The sequence below is a fragment of the Mus musculus genome, chromosome 3 (genome assembly GCF_000001635.26).
Source record: "Mus musculus strain C57BL/6J chromosome 3, GRCm38.p6 C57BL/6J".
NCBI classification, from domain to species: domain Eukaryota; kingdom Metazoa; phylum Chordata; class Mammalia; order Rodentia; family Muridae; genus Mus; species Mus musculus.
The window spans coordinates 154,195,467-154,218,268 of NC_000069.6; the positions used below are offsets into that span (position 1 = coordinate 154,195,467).

The window sequence follows — 22,802 nt, forward strand, 5'->3', positions numbered from 1 at the left end:
ACTCGACAGCTTAGGAAACTGTGTGTGTGAACTAAGGGAAGTTTCCAGTCCCTGAAAGATGCCCCACCCATGCTCAGGAGCCAACCACAGGGCAGACTTCTACAAACAACTTCTGTGGGATTTAAGACACTTTTTAGTTTTAATTTTTTTCTTCCATAGTCAAATATTCTCAGTGAATGACCCCAAAGTTCCCAATTGAATATATTACATGGAAAGCATCGTAAACGATCTAAAAACTCAGTAGATATTGTAAGATTACTTAGTTTTGAGGGACAGAACGGTGACTCAGCCAGTGGTTGTCACCAAGCAAGATGCCAGGAGTTACTCCTGGAACTCAGGTGGTGAACAGTGTGAGTGTGTGTGCGTGTGTGTGTGTGTGCGTGTGTGTACATGTGTGTGTATGTATGTGTGTGTGTGCACGTGTGTGTGAGTGCGTGCGTGCGTGTGTGTGTGTGTGTGTGTGTGTGTGTGTGTGTGTGTGTCTGCTTATCCCCTGAGGAGGTAGGTGCTGAATGGCCAAGCTTCTTCACTACAAAAGCTCATTAATGCTTGCTTTATCACATCATACATCCGTCCACTCCCTCTATGAAACCAGAAGACTTCCGTGTGGTTGCAGGTATCCAAGCAACCCCAAAGCCCCGTGCTGGACAGCACTGCTGTGAATATGTCACCTGCATTTCACTGTTCTCTTCTGGAAATGGAATGATTGTCCCAACAAACTTGTAAACAAACTTTCATGATGCAGAAATTGTGTTTTCTACTTGTGTGGTTTAAAGTACAGTTGCAAAACTTGTAAGCTTGTATACATAAACTTGTGAAATCATGAAAGATCCAGCACATTCGAGGGGCTTTAAGCTACTAATAGCAGGGAGGAGAGATGACTCTATGGGTAAAGGTGACTGCCACCAAGTCTAACCATCTGTGTTCAATCCCCAGGTCCACATGGTAGAAGGAAGGAGCTGACCCCAGCTAGATTCCTCTGACCTCCATATATTATTTGCCTACTTTGCCCCTCTAAAATATTTTTAGACTAATTTAAAAGATAATTAGATTTCTAGTGATCAAAGTTCAAATTTTCAATGGCAATGACTTAGTAGTTCCCAATCCCAGTAACGTATCCATCTGGGACCAGGTCCCTAATGGCTTTATACCTAGCTAGCTGAGTGCCATTTCCATGGAAATGAGAAATCCCTCTGCACTCATCTTAACATCTGAGGCTATTTCTATTTCTAAGGGTTACAAAATCAATACATAAATTTGTATTTTTAACTCATTCTTAATTTGACAGTATAAGGAATCAGTTTATAATTTAAGAGGTACAGAAAGTTACAGTAAAAATAGCTTTTCCTCATGATTACACTTGCCCTCTGAGACAGTCACTAACTCCATGCCCTTGTGGACTCTATATAAAAATCACTTAAATGTGTTTTTCATTTAACAGACCCTTAATTATAAATACAAACAGGTTTTGCAGATGAAGTGACTTCATTGCTAAGATAATGTTCAAAACTAAATTTTACTCTCAATTTGAAAGCACTATGATGTCTGCCAGGGTTTCTGGGGTCTCCTAGTGACTGCATTGTGATAGCTCGTCCTGGAGTAAGGGCGCTCAGAGGTGTGTGAGATTTTGCTCTCTTCCTCTGTGTGTTTGCATGGTGTGAACCTACTCCAAATATTTTGGCATTTCTTTCTATTTTGTGTCTGTATTGTGTGTGTGTGTGTTGTGTTATATATGTGATGTGTGTGTGAGGTGTATGTGTACAGTGTGTATACGTGTATGTGTGGTATGTTATATGTATGTGTGTGTGGTATGTGTGCATGTGTGTGTACATGACTTGTACACCTGCGTTATAATGTTTGTGTGTGGTGTATATGGTGTGTGTATGTGATGTGTGTCGTATGTGTGTGTGTGGTGTGATGTGTATGTGAGGTGTGTGTATAGGTGTGGAGTGTGTGTGGTGTATATGTGGTGTGCTGTGGGTGTAAGGCGTGCATGTGTTGTATGTGAGGTGTGTGTGGTGTGTTTGTGTATGGTGTGTATGTGGTATGTTTGTATGTGATGTGTATGTGAGGTGCATTGCGGTGTGCATATGTGTATGTGGTATGTTACATGAGTGTGTGGTATGTGTGCATGTGTATATATGTGGCTTGCATACCTGCGTTATGAGCAGATATTGGAGGTGTCCTGCTCTATCCCCTGCCTCTTTATTCTCTTGAGAAGGACTCTCACCTCTCCTGGAGCTGGGCTGGTGCCTGTGATCCCACAGTACTGAGATGACAGTTGTGCATGTTCAGCCATACTGGACTTTCTGCATAGGTGCTGGAGATTTGAACTCAGGTCCTCATGCTTGTACAACACGGTCCATCTGCACAACTTCCGTATTAGCATTTTAAACTGGTAGCAATTCTCTCTAGAGTGGGCGTTGATGACTTTGGAGAAAGGCCTGGCTGTCCGAGACCTGCCTGTCTTGTGCTTCTGCTGTGTTCCATCTTTGGTCTGTGGGGCAGGGGTAACATGGGCAATGTGTAGGGTCTCCCTTGCCCCTTGGTTTCCCTTTTGCTGTTGAGACATGCACTGTCTCCATATACAATACCATCCTGTACTCCAGACAAGCCTCAAACTCGTGAAAGTCATTCTGCCTCTGTCTCCAAACGGCTGGGATTGCAGGCGTCTGCCACCATGGCCAACCTGCCTCTCACCATAATAGCAGTTTCCAAAGTGATTCCCACCTACTGACGGATTCTAGACTATTGTACAACATTTATAAGAATGAAGAATCATCCATGAAGACCGACTTTATCTAATCCCACTCCATTCTAAACAAAAGACATGTTTATAGAAGCATCACTTAAACCCTGTGTAAAAAAAATGGGCTTTATTTCCCTTGACAAATAGAAAATATAAATCATGCCCAGCTAAAGCTGTTTTCGCAAGATAGCGGAAACTTAAATGCAAGGAAAATGGACCAGAAGATTAATCGAGGAGAATACAGAAGGTTTTAAGACACAATTATTCAAAACCAACTAAAACAGATACAACATTCAGCAATCTTATCTGACCTAATCGCCTGAATGACACGGTCTGTGTTATCCCATAGTTCCGGGGGCTTGGGCTGGTTGTTTAATTTTCATCCACGGTTTCCATGTTCATTTAAATATTAACCCTGTAAAATAAGTACTCTTTTCTCAGTGGGGGTGCCAGCACTCCATCGTAGGCAAATGGTACCTTTGATACAAAGTTTTAAGAGATCTGAAAAGTTAGTTACCCTCAAATATTTAAAAATACAGGTTGATGTAATAAAATCCCTTCCCAATTATGTTCCTGATTTTCACAAGTGAAACTCTTCCAAATATCCTATAGCTTTTTAATGCAATTTTAAAAATGTGTTCCTAGACCTTTTCCCATGTGTACGTGACTCACAGTGACCAATCCCACCCCACCCCTTTCCTTCCTTCCCTGTGCATGTGACCAGGAGTCGGGAGCTGTCCGTCGGAGCGTAGTAAGCTCAGCATCAGGTGCACAAAGGAAGACCGTGAGTCTCCTCCCCAAGCTTCCATCAGTAGCTAGTAGTTCAGTGGTAAAGGGAGCACCCTGTGGGCCCCTCTGCCTTCCATGACTGATTGTTAGTAAGACAGTCTTGTGTGGATTCAATGTATGAAAACTCAGGATAGCTATGCTTGTCACACATACATGTATGTGTGCACACACCTATAGATACATACACACACACACGTGTGTGCACATACACACATGCATTCACATATACACAGGGACACTCCCATGTGCGCACACATATGTGCACACATATGTGCACACACCTATGTGCACACAGAGACACGTGGTGGGAACCAGCCTTCTGTAGGGAACACAATGACGATTTAGGGAGTGTTTCTAGTAAGCAGAAAGCAATGGATACAGACTCGTTCTTCTCATGCAAGACCTGAGAGCTTACTCCCTCACAAAAGCACCGGCTTCTACTCTTCATGGAAAGTGGAGAGACGGAGGGCAAGTACTTGTAACTTGCTTTGTCAGTTGCTTTACTACAGAAGCAACTTCAGGAAGGCGAGGCTTACTGGCTCACAGAGGGCCCAGCCCATCATGATAGGAGGGTGATGGTGGCTGCAGTGGCTTGGTCCAAGGCAGCAGGAGACCTGGTTTATATTATACCCCCATCAGGAAACAAAGGTGGGTGTTACCCTTCAAGGCTGACCCTGAGTCTCCAGCTTCTGCCAGATAGGCCAAGTCGCAGAGGCTCCACAACCTCCTCCAAAGTATCCAAGGGTTCAAACATAGGAGCAGTGGAGAGCGCTTTGCATTCAAACCACCATGCTAGAACACCACCCTAAAAGACTCAACACAATTTGCCCGGTGAATAACTTATTTGTCATTGGCTTGAGTGATGTGTGCCATTCCCACCATGTTCTACAGTTGGTAATGCAGACCTTAGTGAAGCTTAAAAGAAGATGCCAGAGTGCACTGTCTTATGTCAACGTCTCTGAGTAGAAGTGGAACATTTATTCTGTTTCCTGTAGGAGATGTGTGTGCACATGAGCACATGTAGCTGTGAGCATATGTGTACATGTGTATGCATGCACATGTGAGTATGTGTGTGGACATGTATGTGTATGTGAGTGTGAATGTGTATATGTGTGTATGCTCATGTGTATATGTGTGTGCACATGTGTATGTGCACATGGAAGTAAGGACAACCTTAGTTGTTATACCTGTGCCATCCACCTTGAATTTTGAGACAGAATCTCTCATTGGCTTGAAACTTGCTGGCTGGAAAATGAGCATCAGTGATCTACCTGCCTCTGCCTCCCCAGCAGTGAGATTAAAGCACAGGCTAGCATGTCTGACCCTCCAGAACATAGAACCAGGACCACGTGTTTCCACGGCAAGCACTCTATTGACCAGCTGACACCTGGAGCTGAGCTTTGTGTTGAGAACATGTAGTGGGGAAAGAGAAGTCTGTGGTACCATTCTGTCCCAGCAGAGGCACAGCTTGATAGCACTTCCTCGCTGGTTACATGTGCTGCCATGCTGGAGACAAGAACGTTCAGTGGCTGGAGTCACCAACAGTGCACAGTTCCTAAGCTGACTCATTAGGCAGTGACAGGTGATCTGTCAGAATAATAAGTCTGTGAGCTTCCGTTTTCACTCTAATGGTTCTTATTAACGACCTTTCAGGATGGATGATATTGGAATTCCATCTGCCACAAAGAAAGAAATCTAGAAAATGAATCAGTTGTGGGATGAGGGTGGAAAGCTGTTCCCGGAAAGGAAGCTGAGTGACAAATCATTGGGAATAAAGGCTGGCTTGCAGCAGAGACCTGCTCTGGCTCGCCGCGAAGACACACTCTAACTTAGCAGATAGAGCTCTGTTGCTACCTTGGAACTACTTTGTTTTTAGTGACTTGACTTTACTGGTGGCCTGTGTAAACTTGACCAAAGCAATTAAATCTCTAGACAGCTCACTCACTGCGCCAGGTTGGAAGAGAAAACTAAAGACTGAGCCTGGACGATCAGCAGAGGCAGCTTGTGACTGCTTACCAGTTCAGCATGTCTCTACTCATGGTGTGTGTGCCTGGTTTTTCAGGCCATGCGCTAAATGCTGTTTCAGAGGTTTCCATGTCTGGGGTCAGAGTTCAGCCAGCTTTTTATATAATGGTTCAAGTAATAAATGTTTTTGATTTTGCAGGCTGGGTGATTTTCTCATGTAACCACCAAATTCAGCCATCACAGAACAAAATTGGCCGCAGAACATGCACATGCAAATGAATATTTGTTTTTGAAAAAATTCTTACTTATGGACACTAAAATTGGAATTCTGCATTTTTTATGTCATAAATGTGATGACTGTGGTTTGGGGGTTTTGTCTCTTTGAGGGGTTTTGTTTGTTTGTTAGGCAAGATTTTCTACATTTGTACATGGCCCAGGCTAGCCTCAGACTCATCCTCCTTCTGTCTCTGGTCCCCAGAGCTGTGGTTCACAGGTGTGTACCTCTGAGCCAGGCTCTATCTGGGCTTTTGAAAACTTCTTAAAGATGGAAAACCCAGGAGAAGGAGGCAGAGGTACAAGAATCAGAGGCTAGCCTGATCGATACAGCAAATTCCCAGTCAACTTGAGGCTAGCCTGGTCTACACGGCAAATTCCCAGCCAACTGGGACCCTTGTCACTCATAGCTCAGCGGCTGCACATAGACAAGTGAACACTAGCTTTGCCGGTGACCAGCGGCACCCTTCCCCTCCCCCACCACTCGGGTCTACATTACTGTCAGGAGAGTGTAGAAGTGAGGAGATGTACAAGGGCTTTTCTGAAGTCTGCAGATCTGAGAGGCATCTCGGCTGATGAATGCTTCATCTTGTTAATGAATGTTTCATCAAAGGTCACACTTCCAGTTACTTAACGGCGGGGTAGAGACTCAGACTTGGACACTTTTGAGAATAAAGAGGATATTCTTGGCGGAATCCCCAGCCTCACAGGTGGAACCGAACTCTGATGTGCCAGACAGGACATGTGATTACCCAGGAAGGGAGCCTAGTGTGCTGCGAGCTGAAAGCTCTGGGTGTGATAGACAGATGGACAGACTGAACCGTATGTACGTGAGCGAATGAACACGTTTAGGTCAACCGAAGCACACTGAGAAGGAACTGGGGAAGATGGCCCCAGGAAAGGGAGTCTGGGGCTTGAGGAAGGATTGTACTCACGGGTTAACATGAAACTTGGAACATCCTGAAAGCTGGTCTTGAGGGAAATGATGTGAGAGAAAATGATGTCATCCTGACCCCATGGTTTCTGATTGCAGAATGACTTGGGTGAGGCAGGGACTGCTTCTAGGAGCCCAATTAAGAGGCCATGGCAGCAGTTTGGAGAGAAGATAAAGAGAACATAACACACTCCAGGCTACAAGACCAGAAAGAGGAAGGCGGATTAAAGTCAGGCCACAGAGAGGGAATCGAGAGAACTTGCCGACTGAATACAAAAGATGCTTAGAAAATGGGAAATCAAAGAAAAATCCCAATATTTCAGTCTAAGTGGCCACGCGTAGACCACATCCATGGCTTAGAGCTATGAGGGAAGGAGACATTTCTAACTGCATACGTAATCGGGATCCAGTTCTCATAATGTTTGGAAATTAGATACAAGGGAGTACAGTACTTTCATAATTTAACTGGAACATACTCTTACGTCGGGTATTCTCAGTCTGCACCACGTTCTTGGAGGGTTTCTGGTAAACAGATGTGAACAGCCTTGTTTTAGAAAAACGAGACTTTGATCGGAGAAAAGTAAAGAAGCGAGTGGGACCTGATTCTCCATTAATATTCATTCCGGGACCCCACAGGGTACAACCCACTTTTTAGTGCACACTAAACACTGGCTCATCCTCACATTGGCTGTGATAGTAGAAATGAGCCGACCTGAGGAAAGGCTTCCCCAGGACTGCCCTCCAGCTCAAAAGTGATTCAGGATAGCTTTCAGACAGAGACGCTACCAACCACTCATTTTAATATTTGTCTTGGGATTTTTTTTTTAATTATCCGAATGTAAAACCCATGATGTAAAAACCCAGCTCATTTCCTGCGGAGCTCTGGGGCTGTGGTTGTCATCCTGCACTGAGAAGACAGGAACAAGATAAACCTCACCAGCTCAGGAGGACACAAGTGACCTGCTGTGTTCCCTGACTCACACATTTGTACCCAAGCTGTAGCTTATTATTTCTCCCCTAAAAACTTCCCGGTAATTTTCTAAGCACCGATTCTTTTTTTCTGGAGAGAATATGAAGAAAGAGACATAAATAAATAAATAAATAAATAAATAAATGGTAATTATGGCAGATAATTATAATTCCCTGAAAGTATGTGCATGAGCACACATACAGAGACACACAAACATACACAGAGAGACACACACAGACAGAAACACACACATATATGGACACACACATAAACACAAATACACTAAAAAAAAAACCACACATGCCTCACCTATGTTAAAATATGAGTATATCCATATGCCTCTCAATTAAAATATTTTGCCTTGAAAATTCTCTTCTACAACTTTTAATCCTATCAAATTTGCTGTTTGGTATTTAAAAAAAAAAAAACCCAATATCCCCCTGTACAACCAAGACTGCCTCAAGATTATAATTCTCCTGCCTCATCTTCCTGAGTACTGGGATTACAGGCCTTACCACTGCTACAGGCTTAGACTTTTTTTTTTTTAGCTTAATAGTAGAGTCATAATTAGGTTTTAAATGAATACCCAATAATGTTGGCCACTTTAATGATGTAACTCTAACTTTTAAAACATTTTAGGCAGAACACGATATCACAGTGAAACTAGGAAACACTTTATTTTGAAGACCTTGAACATCAGGGCTGAAGAGATGGCTCAGTGGTTAAAAACACTGACGGCTCATCCAGAAGAGTGGGGTTCTAGTCTCAGCATCCGCATGTCAGCTCATAGCCATTTATAACTCCAGGTTGAAGGGATCCAATACCCTCTTCTAGCCTTCATGGGTGCCAGGCACACAGATGGCGTAAACCACTGATGCACATAAAATGAAAGTCAAAATAATGAAAAAAGAAAACTCTGAGAGTTCCCGCTGGTCCATTGGTTGACTTAGAATTCTGACTGAGCAACTTCCTGAGCCTCTGCACCACATTCTTTCTAAATCCAATCTGACAATCTCTATTTCAAACGATTCTGGAAAGATCGGTTTGGGAGCATTTTCAGCAGCTTGTATCAGTGCTAGAATACCCATAACCCTGTTCCTCAGATCCTCAGAGAAAGCTAATGCAGTCTGTCCTCTTTCCATAATAACCACACCAGTAGGGGACACGTGGGAAGCACATAGAGAAAGGACTAAGTGTTTTAGACCATGTGTTGGGAAAGTATGAAAAAGAAAATCATACGACCAAACTATTTAAATTACATTCTTTTAATGAATCACTCAAGGAGACTGCAAGCAAGCAGGTGACTTGCTTGTCGTGTAAGTAAGAGGACCCTTGTTTGAAAACCAAATTAAAGACAGAAGGTCAAGAGAACTTCTCAATTGAATACAAGAGATTCTGAGAAAATGGAGAACTCCCCAGCACCCACGTAAAAGCTGATGAGTCTATTACCTCACCTGTAATTTCAGCCTCCAGAGGTGGGGACAGGATCCTGAGCAAGCCTGCAGGTGACATTCAAATCAGAGAGCTCTGAATTAGACATAAATTGATTAAGGAAGTTTCCCAATATTGACACTGTCAACACACATGCAGACACGAGTGTACATGCATGCAGTGCACACATGCATGAAAAGAAATAAAACCCACTTGATGTTGGAGTATGATAATGTCTAAAAATATTTCACAGAAGAACCAAGAGAGGATAAATCCTCAGAGCTCTAAGGGAGAGCTTGCTGTGGTGCACTGACTCCCCCCACTCAAGTCTTTGGTTGTTCAAATGCACCTGTCCTGCCTTTCGGAATTGCTAGCTCCAGGACGCTTCTTGCTTCTTATAGTTGCTGCCTCTCTTTCCCTCCGTTTCTGTGTAGTGAACTCGGGATGCCTTTTAATTCTTCATTCCTTTTTTGTCTTCAGGACTTGTACGGACGTTTTATGCTGTCTGATCTTCCTACTGTTTATTTTGGGCTACGTTCTGTTAGGACTCTTGGGTGAGTAACCCCAGTTATAGATGATGTTTCCTGTTTGTTAGTGGATTAAGCAACCCAGTATCTCATTTTCAACAAGAGTGGTTTCCTTTGTTATTGACTGTTATCTTCTCTGGACCTATTTGGTCACAGACACAATATAAGATAAACACAGAACAGAGTAACCAAATGCAAGCCCAGGTTAAGTAGGTAAGAGAGCAACAAAGAAGGAAGGAATTTCTGCTTTTTCATTCTCCTAAAGAGCTGATTGTATCTGTGCTGTTGCCTGCTATAAGAACTAGGAGCGAGGTTTGCTGGGGTGATCTATAAACTTGCTTATTCATAAACTAGCCAAGGATAAGGGGCAGCGGTTATGAATTTCATCAGGCAATTCATTGTTTCATTGAACCCTATTCTTTCTCTGCCCTCCAAGGAAGAGGCTCGTTTTTGTTGTTGTTGTTGCTATTGTTGTTGTTGTTAGGGTCAAGATTTTTCTAGAATACTAAAACAAAGAAGTGGAGCACATAAAGTTACCTTAAGGAAACAGCCTAGAAAGAAAACAAAAAAAAAAAAATCATGTATTTTTCCTTTGAAACATTTTACAGTTGTAGTCACTACACTAGACTGTTCTGCCAAAAGGTATGAATCCTGCCTTCTGGGTATTGACTTAAGAAAATGTGATTTGTCGCTGTTAGGGTAAGAGCTATGGAAATCAGATATTAGCAACGATAATTATGAAGAGGCTTGAACGGTGCCACGGAACACTATAGAACATTTTGGTCTTCATTTTTATCCTCTAGTAAGAGAGGTGCCCTAAAGATGGTACTAAGAAGCAACTCCCGAAAGGTAATCTCCATGTTACCATGCCAACTATTCAGAATCGGAGAACTCAGAAGAGGAAAATAGGGAGAAGAAAGTTTTACAGGAATTAACACAAAAGCAAATACTATGCTTTTACTAAGTGTCCTTGTTCTTATTTTCACGTTAGAACTCCTAAGCATTAGGGCAGACTGGGCACACCCTGTAGATTGAACACTATAGAGTATTTTCACTTACAAGCCTGCCTAAGTTCAGGGCACATTTTTCTATCGTATTTGGCTATTTTTACTTATTGTCATATAATTTAAATGTGTTGCATGTGAGGGGAGGATTTGAAGCTAGGCAGGTCTAGATTCTTACACTGTTCTGTGGGGTAGAGACATCTATTTAACTTATTCACTCATTGAGAAGACAGAAACACTCTCGATTTTCAAGGCCAGTTGTGAGGGACGAGCAGCAATGTCTGCACACGTCAGCAGTGCTGGTGAGAGTCCTAGACAGTGCATAAATAACTTAGTTGCAATCAATTTGTTTTAAATGAGACTTACAGTGTTGTCTTTATTACAATGCATACAATGAATGTACACAGGGACTCCCCCAAAGGTGCTTGTTAGGAGAGGAACCTTTCCATGCAAGGCCTAACTCCACAGTAGGTTGAGTCTCCTCAACTATAGGAAACGCCAAAGCTGCCTATGTCCCCGGCAGGCTCAGCAGAGGAGGGCCCACCATAGTTCCTTGTGAACCATTTTGGTCAAAATCTCCAGATTCAATTTGTAAATAGTTTAATTTCCACAGGAAGTTGGAGACTAAATGTTCCTCAATCGAACTCAATATTCAACATTAAATTATTCAGCATTTCTTGCAAATTAATCCTGATGCTGATGCTAGTATCAAATGACTCAAGAAATTCACTAAATATCCACATACTTACTTTATGCCTCAACTATAGCTGGCTTTGTTGGTTTGATTTCAAAATGTAAACTTAATCCCTGCTATATTTAATGCTGGGCTGGATAAGATTGAAGGAATACAGTTGGCTGGGGTGACTAGACGTGTGGAAGATAGCTTTAACACGTAAGAATGAACGGCTTCCCTTGAATAGCCACGTTCACTGCCGTGGTGACGTTGGGAGCGTGGTGGTGCCGGCCTTCTCTGTTAGACCATGGTCCTCACGAATTATCTTTTATCCATAATCTTTTCATGAGTTTTAGCGTGTTTATTAGTTACCTTCTGGTTTTGTAATAAAACATCACACTCACGGCAACTCATAACAGAAGAGCTTATTGTGGCTTATGGTTCTGGAGGATAAGGGAGTGAAGCATGGCGGCAGGAAGCAGAGAAACTCACCTCTCAGCAGGAGCCCAAGCAGAGAGAAAGCGGGAAGCTTCCCCCCCCCCCCCCCCCCCCCCCCCCCCCGTGTAAACTCTCAAAGCCCTCCCACTGGCATGGGCTTCTTCCTACAATGATGCACCAGCTAAACCTCCCCAAATAGCACCATCATCTTGGGGGCCAAGTGTTTAAATATCCAGTCCTAAGGGGACATTTCTATTTCTCACAAAAAAATTAGTGGGGAAGACCCTGAGCTTTGTGCTTTGCTGGATGTGGCCAGCAGAGGTAATACTTGCATGTGAGAAAGGCACTTAGCATTCTGCTGATAGAAAGAAGAATCTCTCCAGAGTGGATGTAGAGGCTCTGGGTGGAAGGAATCCAAGCTGCTTGAGTGATCACATGACATTTATGATAATGGCGCTCTTCCCTTCTTCACTGTGGGGGATTGAACAGCAACTGCTGGTCAATTATTGCAGTAACTAGAAAATAAGAATAGGAATTCTTGTTATGCAAGTTGATCTCTGTAAACCTTGGGTTAACATTATACATATAAAAATACCACGATTTTCAGTTTATTTTTCCAGTTGAATGGGTTAGTCCAGTACTTAAAAAGTACCTCAACTTGGAGCCCAAAGTCAGTTTTGGTTTTTGATGTTTTCCTGGAGTAATTACTCTTATTAGCTGAGAAGATAGATAGGGGTGTTTCTGCAGATAAGCCCAGAAGTTTGTGGTCCTACTGTGAGAAACCCAAAAGTAATGAAAAACTTTCTGAAGATGGGGTGAGGAGTCTGAGCTGGGCACCCATGGTTAATGCCCTCTGTTGGAGATTTCTGTCTGAGAAACCTCAACTGGAAGCCAAGCTTTTCTTTAGATTTCCAACTCCTCAGATTATGAGCAAAACACAAGCACATTAAGTCAGTGTACCTGAAGGAAAAACAGCCAAGAACCAGATGGTCTCAGAACAGCACCTAGGAGCCATGCTCAGCTCTGGGAACAGCACCTAGGAGCCACGCTCAGCACTGTCTCTTGGTGATATTTGTGTTGTTTTGGCCAGGAGATGTAGCTGAGTAGGTGTGTGATCTATATTATGTAGAAACCTCAGGGAGTTTGAAGGATTATCCTTTATGTTGCCTAGAACAAATTGGTGTTTTGTTAATCCTGAGATTCACCAGAAAAAGAAAAACAAAACAAACAAACAAAAACCCCAAAACACAGTTCCACCATTTTAGGTCAAATTTAAAGTAAGCTTTATTAAATATTAAATAATGACCAAGAGATGGACTTTGGTCAGGACCATTCCTTAGGGTTACCCAGCTGAATGGCTCAGAGGCACATGTTGCAGGGGTTTACAAAGATAAATCAATAAGCCACTGTATTTTCCCATGAACCTTTGTTATTTTCCAAGAACTACAACTCCCAGCATTCCAGGAAGTTTCCTGGTTCTTTGGCAGGTGGGGCGTACAGGTGAATTCTGGGACTTACACTTTCCCCTTCATAGGGAGAAATTTCCTGTCCCTAAGTAAGGCCACTCACTCATGTAATGTTTTAAAAAACAAAGTTAGTTCTAGGATGACTTTTCGATTCTGTCTGGATAAGCAAGGGACTGTTTCTACTCAAATAAGTATAATTAAACACTTCAAATTTTATTCATTTCACTTTTAGATTTCTTAATGTAATATTGTAGGTATTTGAGATGTGCAACATAGAGGGTTTTTAAGCTAGAGATTGAACCCAGGGCTCCACACCCAACAGGAAGCATTCTTCCAACCAAGCTATATCCCTAGCCCCAACAGGCATTCACTATTAACACATCTGTATAATTCTTTTCACAATTAATCTGATTAGCATTCATCTCTTGACATAATTGCCTTTTGTGAGGGGGTGAAAGCACTTATGATGTGCTCTGGAGAAAATTTCAAGTGTGCAGTGCACACCCCATGCTGTACCTGAGTCTGTGCTGTGACTTTACAGCTCTCACGTGCTCCTGGCTCCTCCAGGCTCCTGTCCTGTGTGCTATGCTGAACTAAATCCCCTGCCCCTTCCCTCTATCCCTAAAAGTTTATAAAAAGTCAGACGCTTCTTGTTCTAGAAATTAATACAAGGCTCTCCCGGAGATGGCTCTGGTATTTGGTCCAGAGATGAAGGCTGCTATCTGGAGAGGTTCCTCTGCCCCACACCCAGAGATGGCACTCTCCCTCACCCGCCCCTTGCATAATGGTACTCTCTCCCCCTCCCTCCCCATGTCCTTTTCCCTCTCCTCTCTCCCTCTCCCCTCAAGGCTTTGAAGGGAGCCTCTCCCTCTCCTTCCCTTTAAGGCTCATCACCTTTGGCTCTCCACCACTGTTCTCTTTCCCTCCAAGGCTCTCCCTCCCACCTCAGGCCTTGAAGCCTTCTCATTCAGATAAACCTCATTCCTGAAGGGAATTATGAATAATGTGTCTTTCCTGGGCCAGCTGTTGCTGTCATCCCCTGTTTTACTTAAAATTTATCTCTTGATCTATGTCTTCCTGCTTCCCCCACCCCCACCCCCACCCGGGTTTCTTCCTACTGTTCAGGTTTCTGCCTGTGAATGTCATTCTTGTCAGAGTTCACACATTAGTGAGATCAACTGATAAATGGTTTTGTGCCTGGGCAGTGTCACTTAGCCTAAGACCTCTGAATTTGCACACCAACACCCTCCCCCATTGTCACAAACAGTAGGACTTCCCGCCTTTAATGATGTTTTATGTGTATATAGAGTGTGCTTATGTTCTCACTTTCCTTAGCCATTCATGTGACAGATGCTTAGATTGTCTCTGCGACTTGGATATTGTGACTAACACTGCAGTCAATGTGGGAATGCAGACACCTCTTTATTTGTTCTGAGATGTGTCCCCAGAAGGGGCATTGCTGGTCATTTTAATTTCAGTGTTTTGAACAACCTATTTTCCATGATAATTGAGCTAATTTACATTCTTACCTACAAGGCACAAGGGGCCTCCTGCCCCACACTCTCAACACCTGTCACCACCAGGCATCCTGCGGTTCTATCTTAGGGGATGGTGTACTGAATGCTCCCTGTGAGAGAGGACTGGCCACAGGGGCCACACTACCCATTTTGTTTTCTTTGAAACCAGAAGGATCTTATCTGTCAAGTCATAGGCAAGAAACATTGTTTCACCAAAAGTAAAATAATTTCTTCAATTAAGTAGATTTTAAAAAATTCATTTCCACTATTTTGAGGATGGTTGCACCACATTTTTATTAACTAAAAATGTGTCATGCATTAACAGGATGACCGAGAGGCCAGTATCAAATGTCCTCCTGCTTTCCTTATCAGGCCCGATACATTTACACACTAAATCACATGCTCTGTCCGTCACACTTCTGTTTTGTAAGTCTTCCGTCTAAAAAGGGCGTATTTGGTTTCTGACTGAGATTTGAGCTGGTCTTTAAGCACCGGATGGTTTTAACTTTTTGTTGGGTTTTACTGTGCACATCTGTGCTTGCAAGATTTCTTGAAGTGTTGTTAGCATAAGAGGGACTGGCTTGTACCCAAGGACTCCACCCTAAATTCAGCCCTGGGTGTAGGAGTCCACCTGTGAGGTAATAAATATTTTCTCACCCAGGCCCCGGAGACAGCTGCTTCCCCATGCGTTTCTATGGCAGCTCTGTCGCCATTGAGGATCTTCACATTCAGCTTCATGTGTCCTATTATCTGCTCCACTGCATTTGTAAATTGCTCGTGTTAAAGAGCCATAAGCACAATCTGACAGGCCTGTTCCTCACATGTTAAAACAGTTAAGTTGTACCTTTAAGGGGAACACACTAATGATGTGAGAGCCAACTTCCCTAACCTGTGCCCAAGGACCAAGGCCGGCCTGAGCTGCCACTAACATACTTATGGTTAGTTTTTATGTCAACAGTCAGGTCTGACCATTTTCTCCTTGGCAGAGGGCTTTCGATGGCTGCTTCTCCACTCCACTAAGAGCACAACAGGTGCACGCTTTGGGAACCTGGAAAAGTCAGAGAGGATGCTAGATAGTAGCCCACATTCTCCAGGACGGTCAGGGATGCACATTTCCTCAAGATGAGTGATGAGATCATTTGCCCAAATAAGGCTTCAACTGTCCTCTGCAAGCTACATCAACAGAGTGTACAAGTGTACAATTTCTCCCTCCCCTGCCCCCCTCCCCACTCTCTCTCACACACACACACCCCATATAAGTAAGTGTCAGATTCAGGGAACGCGTTCCTTTAAAGTTATTTCTAGATGGCAAGTTGGCGCCATCTATTCGAATCTTATATAAGCATCCAATCCGTCCCCAGGAACCATTTAAAAAACTGGGTGTAGTGGTGCACAGCTGAGATACCAGCTCTGGGGAAGCTCCCTTGAAAGTCAACCTAGCAAGATTTTATCGAAAGGACCCAGATGTAGCTGTCTCTTGTGAGACTATGCCAGGGCCTAGCAAACACAGAAGTGGATGCTCACAGTCAGCTAATGGATGGATCACAGGGCTCCCAATGGAGGAGCTAGAGAAAGTACCCAAGGAGCTAAAGGGATCTGCAACCCTATAGGTGGAACAACATTATGAACTAACCAGTACCCCGGAGCTCTTGACTCTAGCTGCATATGTATCAAAAGATGGCCTAGTCGGCCATCACTGGAAAGAGAGGCCCATTGGACACGCAAACTTTATATGCCCCAGTACAGGGGAACGACAGGGCCAAAAAGGGGGAGTGGGTGGGTAGGGGAGTGGGGGTGGGTGGGTATGGGGGACTTTTGGTATAGCATTGGAAATGTAAATGAGCTAAATACCTAATAAAAAATGGAAAAGAAAAAAAAAAGAAATCACTTCTTTATGTGAATACAAACTACTTACAGCCATGAATAGAAATAAAAAGTATGTTTAAATGAAAAAAAAAAAAAAAAAAAAAGAAAGTCAACCTAGCAGAATTGGTGAGTTTCAGGTGAAAGAGACCCTGTCTCAACAAAACAAAATAAAACAAAACAATAACAAAAACCAAAAGGTGAAGAGAACATGAGGAATCATAACTGAGGTTGACCTCCTGCCCCTATACACTCTCCCCACATAGAACACACACACACACACACACACACACACACACACCACACACAAGCACACACATAAACACATATAACGCACAAACATAAACACAGACATACATATATATACACAAACACAACACACACACAGACACACACATACAACACCCACACAGACACACACAGAGGCACACACACATGCATACAGGCACACACACAGACACATACATTGATGCACACATACAACACACACACACACACACACAAGGTTACTTCTAAAGCATTGTGCTAATGAATGGACTGACTGAAGTATGTAGAAATTGCTCTGAGAGCTGCTGTTTGGTTTTGTTCGTAACCCAGATGGCTTTATTCCAGAGTCTGCACCTTATCTGCTAAGACAGACACTTTTCATCACTGTACAGTGAGGGCAGGCTGGACCCTGGACACTGTTCTAACCTTGACTCTCACTCCATCCCCTCAAATTTCTGCAATGCAATAGCCCAGGTTGGTCTGAAACTAACCATGTTAGCCTGAAACTCACCAGGTTGGCCTGAAACTCACCATGTTGCCCACGTTCTGTAGCCCAAGGTCCCAAGTGTTGGGAATATGAACATTAGCCTCTCTCATGTAGGCTTTTCTACAGGACTCAGTGCCATCAGGTGACATTACCTAGGGCTAGGTCAGAGAGAGAGGCCATCAAACCTGATGCTATAGTGTCTCCTACATACTCTTAAAGGCCATTGAGGCCAGCACTACTTCACATTCTGTTTGAGTTCGAGGCCAGCCTGGTCTACAGAGTGAGTTCCAGGATAGTCAGGGCTAAACAGAGAAACCCTGTCTCAAAAAGCCAAAAAAAAAAAAAAAAAAAAAAAAAATCAAATCACAGTTGGTTTCACATTGAAAATGTGAGGAACAAGGCAGCTCTCACCATAGGAGAGGCTCTGACTATGGATGGCTGTCACAGCTGGCTTCCTCACCGCCTCTTGCCACTCACGCCTGAGCTTCTGCGTGCCAATGTGTGCCTCTTTAACTATGCATGACTTCCTACTTCTCATTTATATTAAGTAGGGGCATTGCCTTTGCTTTAACATATAACATTTTTATCAATGCTTTGAGAACTTCATACACTCATTTAGATCAGGCACCCTGACTCTTCCCTCTAACTCTTCTCCGAATCACTTTTTTTTCCCTCCTGTTGCAGGAAATATTTAAAAAGTCACCATCCTGAACTATATCCGGCTACTCTCCGGGCCCGGTGGGTCTCACCACCTCCGTGGCTAGCCCCATGCAGCAACTGTTCTTCTCACATCCCCAACCCCTGTAAAAATCAAAACTCTAGAGGCTTGGAATTTATCAGTCAGATTTATATTAGTAAATTCTCAACCCACAAAACACCCGTACAAAAAACACAAAACTCAATTGATGTAAACACAAACTACATACCTAGATGGGGCAAACATACCCCACTAATTATTTAATCATCTATCTAAGAAATCCCCAATACTTATGGCTCCCAGGACTGTGTGGTTCTGTCTCCTCTTCCTCTCCTATGGGTTCCATCTTGTCTCCTCCTCTCCTTTCCTTCCTTTCCTCCCCTGTCTCTCTGTCCTCATCTCTAAAATTCTCAGCCTGTCTTCCTTTTCCACTGCCCAATCACAGGCTCTCACCTTTTCTTGTGCCTGCCCTCACCTGCATATAGACAACAATCCATACCCTTCCAATTTCAAGTCCATTTAAAACAATAAAAACCTCCAAGTCCCGTTTGTGTTGTCCAGATACTCATGGGTGTGAGGCCATCCTGGATCACAGGGGACAGACCACACCCTTAAAGAAAGCTACTTCTCCATCCTTCAGCAGACATTAACCGAATATTGGCTTTTTAGAAAAAAAAATAAGTTATTTTGTTAGTGACCATTACTGCTGTATTTTGAAAGGGACATATTGTATTTGTGTTGGATACCGTAGGCTTCTGAGTGACTTGTTAGATAGGTCAGTGACGTAACAATACTAGTCATCACCTTGTACCAGGTGCTGACACTTGTGAAGATGTCTTCTCTACCAGATCCGATAGAGAATGACATGTGTGATCTACAGTTCTTCATGTTTGAGAATGTTTTCAAACAAACAAACAAACAAACAAATAGCCTAGAAACTCGTGAATTTATTTCAGTGAATTAATAATGTATTCTATTTAAGGATCATTACAAATGTAACCAGTATAAAAATATTGAGTTTTTCCCATACTATGATATGTTTAAAAATATGTATTGGTGAGGATATGGATTGGTTGGTAGAATGTTTGCCTAGCAGTCATAAAATCCCAGGTTCAATTCCCCGCACCACATAGACTAGGCATGATAGTACACACCTATGATCCCAGCACTCTGGGGGAGAAATAGAGGAGACAAGTATTTAGAATCATCCTTGACTACATCCATAGTCCAGCCTGGCTCACACAAGCCCCTGTCTCAAAATATAAAATAGCACAAGTCAAGTACGTTTGCATTCATAACCTATGTTTGTTCTAATAATCCATTCAATTCTTAGTGGACGTGTGACTTCCACACCAGATGCCCTGACCTTCCGAACAGTGTCACACATGGCTTCTGCTGCCGCCAGTCTCCTTTCCTTCTCTCTCTGGCAGCGGAGAGCACAAAGTCTCCGTGTTCCAGCTCAAACACACACCATCTGTGGCCTGGCTTCCTCACCAGAGCTGACTGGGGAAGGTAGAAGTTGCTCAGTAAACATGGCGGAAGCTCAGTACCAGAAGGTGGAGGAGGGATGTCCTTCTTGGACACCTCCAGCTTTATCTCCTTCCCCTGTCTCTGTGTGTCCAGATTAAGCCTGAGACACCCTCCCCCCCCCCCTCCTGCTTCCCTTCCCATCCCTCTGGGAGAACCAAATGGCCAAAGCATGCAGCTTCCTGGTGACATTTCCTTCCATTCACGACAGACCCAAGTTGTGCTGATGTCATTTCTGATTTCCACTGTGTGACTTAGCCTTCTTTGTCAATGTAACAAACACCTTCCAGAGTTTAAAAAGAAGAAAAATGCGTGTTGGCTCCTGGATTTAGTCCTTGATCAGCTGGCTTCATTGCTACGCCTGAGGCCAGGCTGATTATTGGGGGATGAACACTGGGTGCTTCTCTCAGTGTCGACAGGAAGCAGGGAGAAGATAAGAGGGCCAGGGACAAGGCATAGCTCGCTGAGGAATACTTCCCCACAGTGACCTCCTTCCTTCAGGTAGGCCTTCCTGCCTTAACTTCCCACCACCTTTTGACAATGACAAATTATCATCAAATGACAGAGCTATCAGTGGGTCACCCCACAAACTTCGGAGTCCTCCGGAGCTAATCACCTTCCCGGGTCCTCAACTTGGAACATTCTGTATTAGGGACATTGTAGCAGCCGGAGGGGACACTTCATTTCCCAACTACAGTTCTTACCATTAATAAGCTCTGCTGTGGTTAGTGTTAATTGTCAGCTTTGCACCATTTGAAATCAGTTGAGAAGAGTGTCTCAATGGAGGACTCTCTGGAAATGTTGGCCTGTGCATGTCTGGGAGGTTGTTTGGATTACCTCAACAGGTACAGAAAGAATCAGCCTTAGACAGCCCCATGACCCACTGGGGGTGGGAGTGGGGGTGGGGTCATGAACTCTGAGTAATTGAGCTGAGCACACCAGGCTCATTTCTCTCAGCTGTTGACTATGGATACAATGTGATTAGCTGGTTTAAGTTTCTGCCTTGACTGCTCTGTAGTGATAACATGGCACTTGAGCTAAAATAAGCCTTTCTCCCCTAAGCTGCTTTTTTTTTTTTTTTTTAAAGATTTATTTATTTATTATATGTAAGTACACTGTAGCTGTCTTCAGACACTCCAGAAGAGGGCATCAAATCTCATTATGGATGGTTGTGAGCCACCATGTGGTTGCTGGGATTTGAACTCAGGACCTTCGGAAGAGCAGTCGGGTGCTCTTACCTGCTGAGCCATCTCACCAGCCCTGTCATGGTCTTTTTTTTTTTTTTTTTTTTTTTTTTTTTTATCACAGCAACAGAAAGAAACTAAAGCTTATTCCTCATGTATTCTTAGCAGGTGTCTTTATCATTTAATCTATTTAATCTTTCTCATTAAGGAATTATCTTTTACTATTATGTTTAAATTTTTTATTATGGAATTATTTTCTATTTATTTCATCTGTTTTAACTTTCTGCCTCTGTAGTCTGCTGGATAAGACCAGAGGCCTCATGAAGCAACAACCTAGCCTTAAGCTCCTCTTATATCAGTTAAAAGATGTGTAATTTTGAGACATAGACTATATATAAAGCAGGTTAAAAGGATGCCAGCCTCTCAGAGTTACTATGAAATGCATGATCCACACGAGGCCCCAGGTATAGTGGAGACTCCTTGATCCATTGCAAGCAGGTAATACATTCTATTATAGATGTACATACAGATAAATGTACACATATATAGACATCCATCTGCATGTACATACATATATATCTATATACACATGCATACATATAAATACACACATACACGCACCTTCAGGCTAGACTCCTCCCAGCTACTTAGCAACAGTAAAGATAACAGCACACCATAAGAGGGGCTGCTTGGCCCCACTTCGCTCTCTTAGTCCCCTTACTCGCCTCTCTCCTCTCGCCTTCCTCATTCTCTCTCCTCCTCTCCTCTTTCTCTTTCCCTCTTACTCTAGCCTTTCTTTTCTCTGTCTCCTTTTCCCCCTTCTCTCCTCTAGGCCATGACTGGTCTCTATCTCTCCCTTTTACCTTTTGATGGGGATGTGGAGGGGAGTTATAGGGGAAGTTGGGGTGATATGGAGGAGTTGAAGAGGGAGTTGGGGTGATATGGGAGTTGTAGGGGGAGTTGGGGTGATATGGAGGGGTTGTAGGGGAAGTGGGATGATATGAGAGTTGGAAGGGGAGTTGGGGAAATATGGGAGTTTTAGGGGAAGTTGGGGTGATATGGGGAGTTGGAGGGGGACTTGGGTGATATGAGAGTTGGAGGGGGATTTGGGGTGATATGGGAGTTTACGGGGAGTTGGGGTTATATGGAGGAGTTGTAGGGGGAGTTGGGGTGATATGGGAGTTGTGGGGAGTTGGGGTGATATGGGAGTTATAGGGTGAGTTGAGGTGATATGGGAGTTGAGCAGGAGTTGTGGTGATAGGCAGGAGTTGTAGGGAGAGTTGGTGTGATGTAAGAGTTGTAGGGGGAGTTAGGGTGATATGTGAGTTGTAGGGGGAGTTGGGGTGGTGTGGAAGTTGTAGGGGGAGTTAGGGTGATATGTGAGTTGTAGGGGGAGTTGGGGTGGTGTGGAAGTTGTAGGGGGAATTGGGGTATATGGGATTTGTAGGGGACTTGGGGTGATATGGAGGAGTTGTGGGTGTTGGGGTAATATAGGAGTTGTAGGGAGATTTGGGGTGATATGAAGTATTTGTTGGGTGAGTTGGGGTGATATGGGGAGTTGCAGGGGAGTTGGGGAGGTATTGGAAGTTTGAGGGTGATTTGGGGTGATATGGTAGTTGTCGGGGTAGTTGTGGTGATATGACAATTGTAGGGGTAGTTGGGGTGAAATTAGGTGTTTTAGGGTGAGTTGGGGTGATATGGGATTTGTAGGGGACTGGGGTGATATGGAGGAGTTGTTGTGGGTGTTGGGGTAATATGGGAGTTGTAGGGGTATTGGGGGTGATATGAGATTTGCAGGGGGAGTTGGAGTGATATGGGGAGTTGGAGGTGGAGTTTGGTTGATATGGAGTAGTTGGAGATGGAGTTGGAGTGATATGGGAGTTGGAGGGGGATTTGGGGCGAAATGGAGCAGTTGGAGAGGTAATTGGGCTGATATGGGAGTTGGAAGGTAGAGTTGGGGTTACCTTGAGTAGTTGTAAGGGGAGTTGGGGTGATATGGTAGTTGGAGGGGTTCGAGGTGATATGGTAGTTGGAGGGGGAG

General features: G+C 43.6%; 1 protein-coding gene and 1 long non-coding RNA gene across 17 annotated transcripts in view; one reads left to right on the forward strand and one right to left on the reverse strand.

Moving 5' to 3' along the window:
• Nucleotides 1-22,802, forward strand: part of Slc44a5 (solute carrier family 44, member 5) — a 298,312-nt gene that overhangs the window by 222,031 nt on the left and 53,479 nt on the right. For 11 of the 16 annotated variants that reach the window (XR_375525.4, XR_375526.4, XR_375527.3 and 8 more), the window contains one exon: nt 9,592-9,665. The exons of the other annotated variants lie outside the window; for them this stretch is intronic. Coding sequence is in view for 7 of the 11 variants with exons in the window: in NM_001081263.1 (NP_001074732.1) it covers nt 9,592-9,665 (74 nt within the window). In the remaining 4 variants the exon portion in view is untranslated. The remainder of the gene's footprint in view (nt 1-9,591; nt 9,666-22,802) is intronic. 16 annotated transcript variants of the gene reach the window in all.
• Gm40184 lies at nt 8,343-9,595 on the reverse strand. Its single transcript, XR_867790.2, has 3 exons — nt 9,461-9,595; nt 9,135-9,179; nt 8,343-8,551 (listed from the first exon to the last, which is right to left on the reverse strand). It is a non-coding gene; the product is annotated as a predicted gene, 40184 (long non-coding RNA).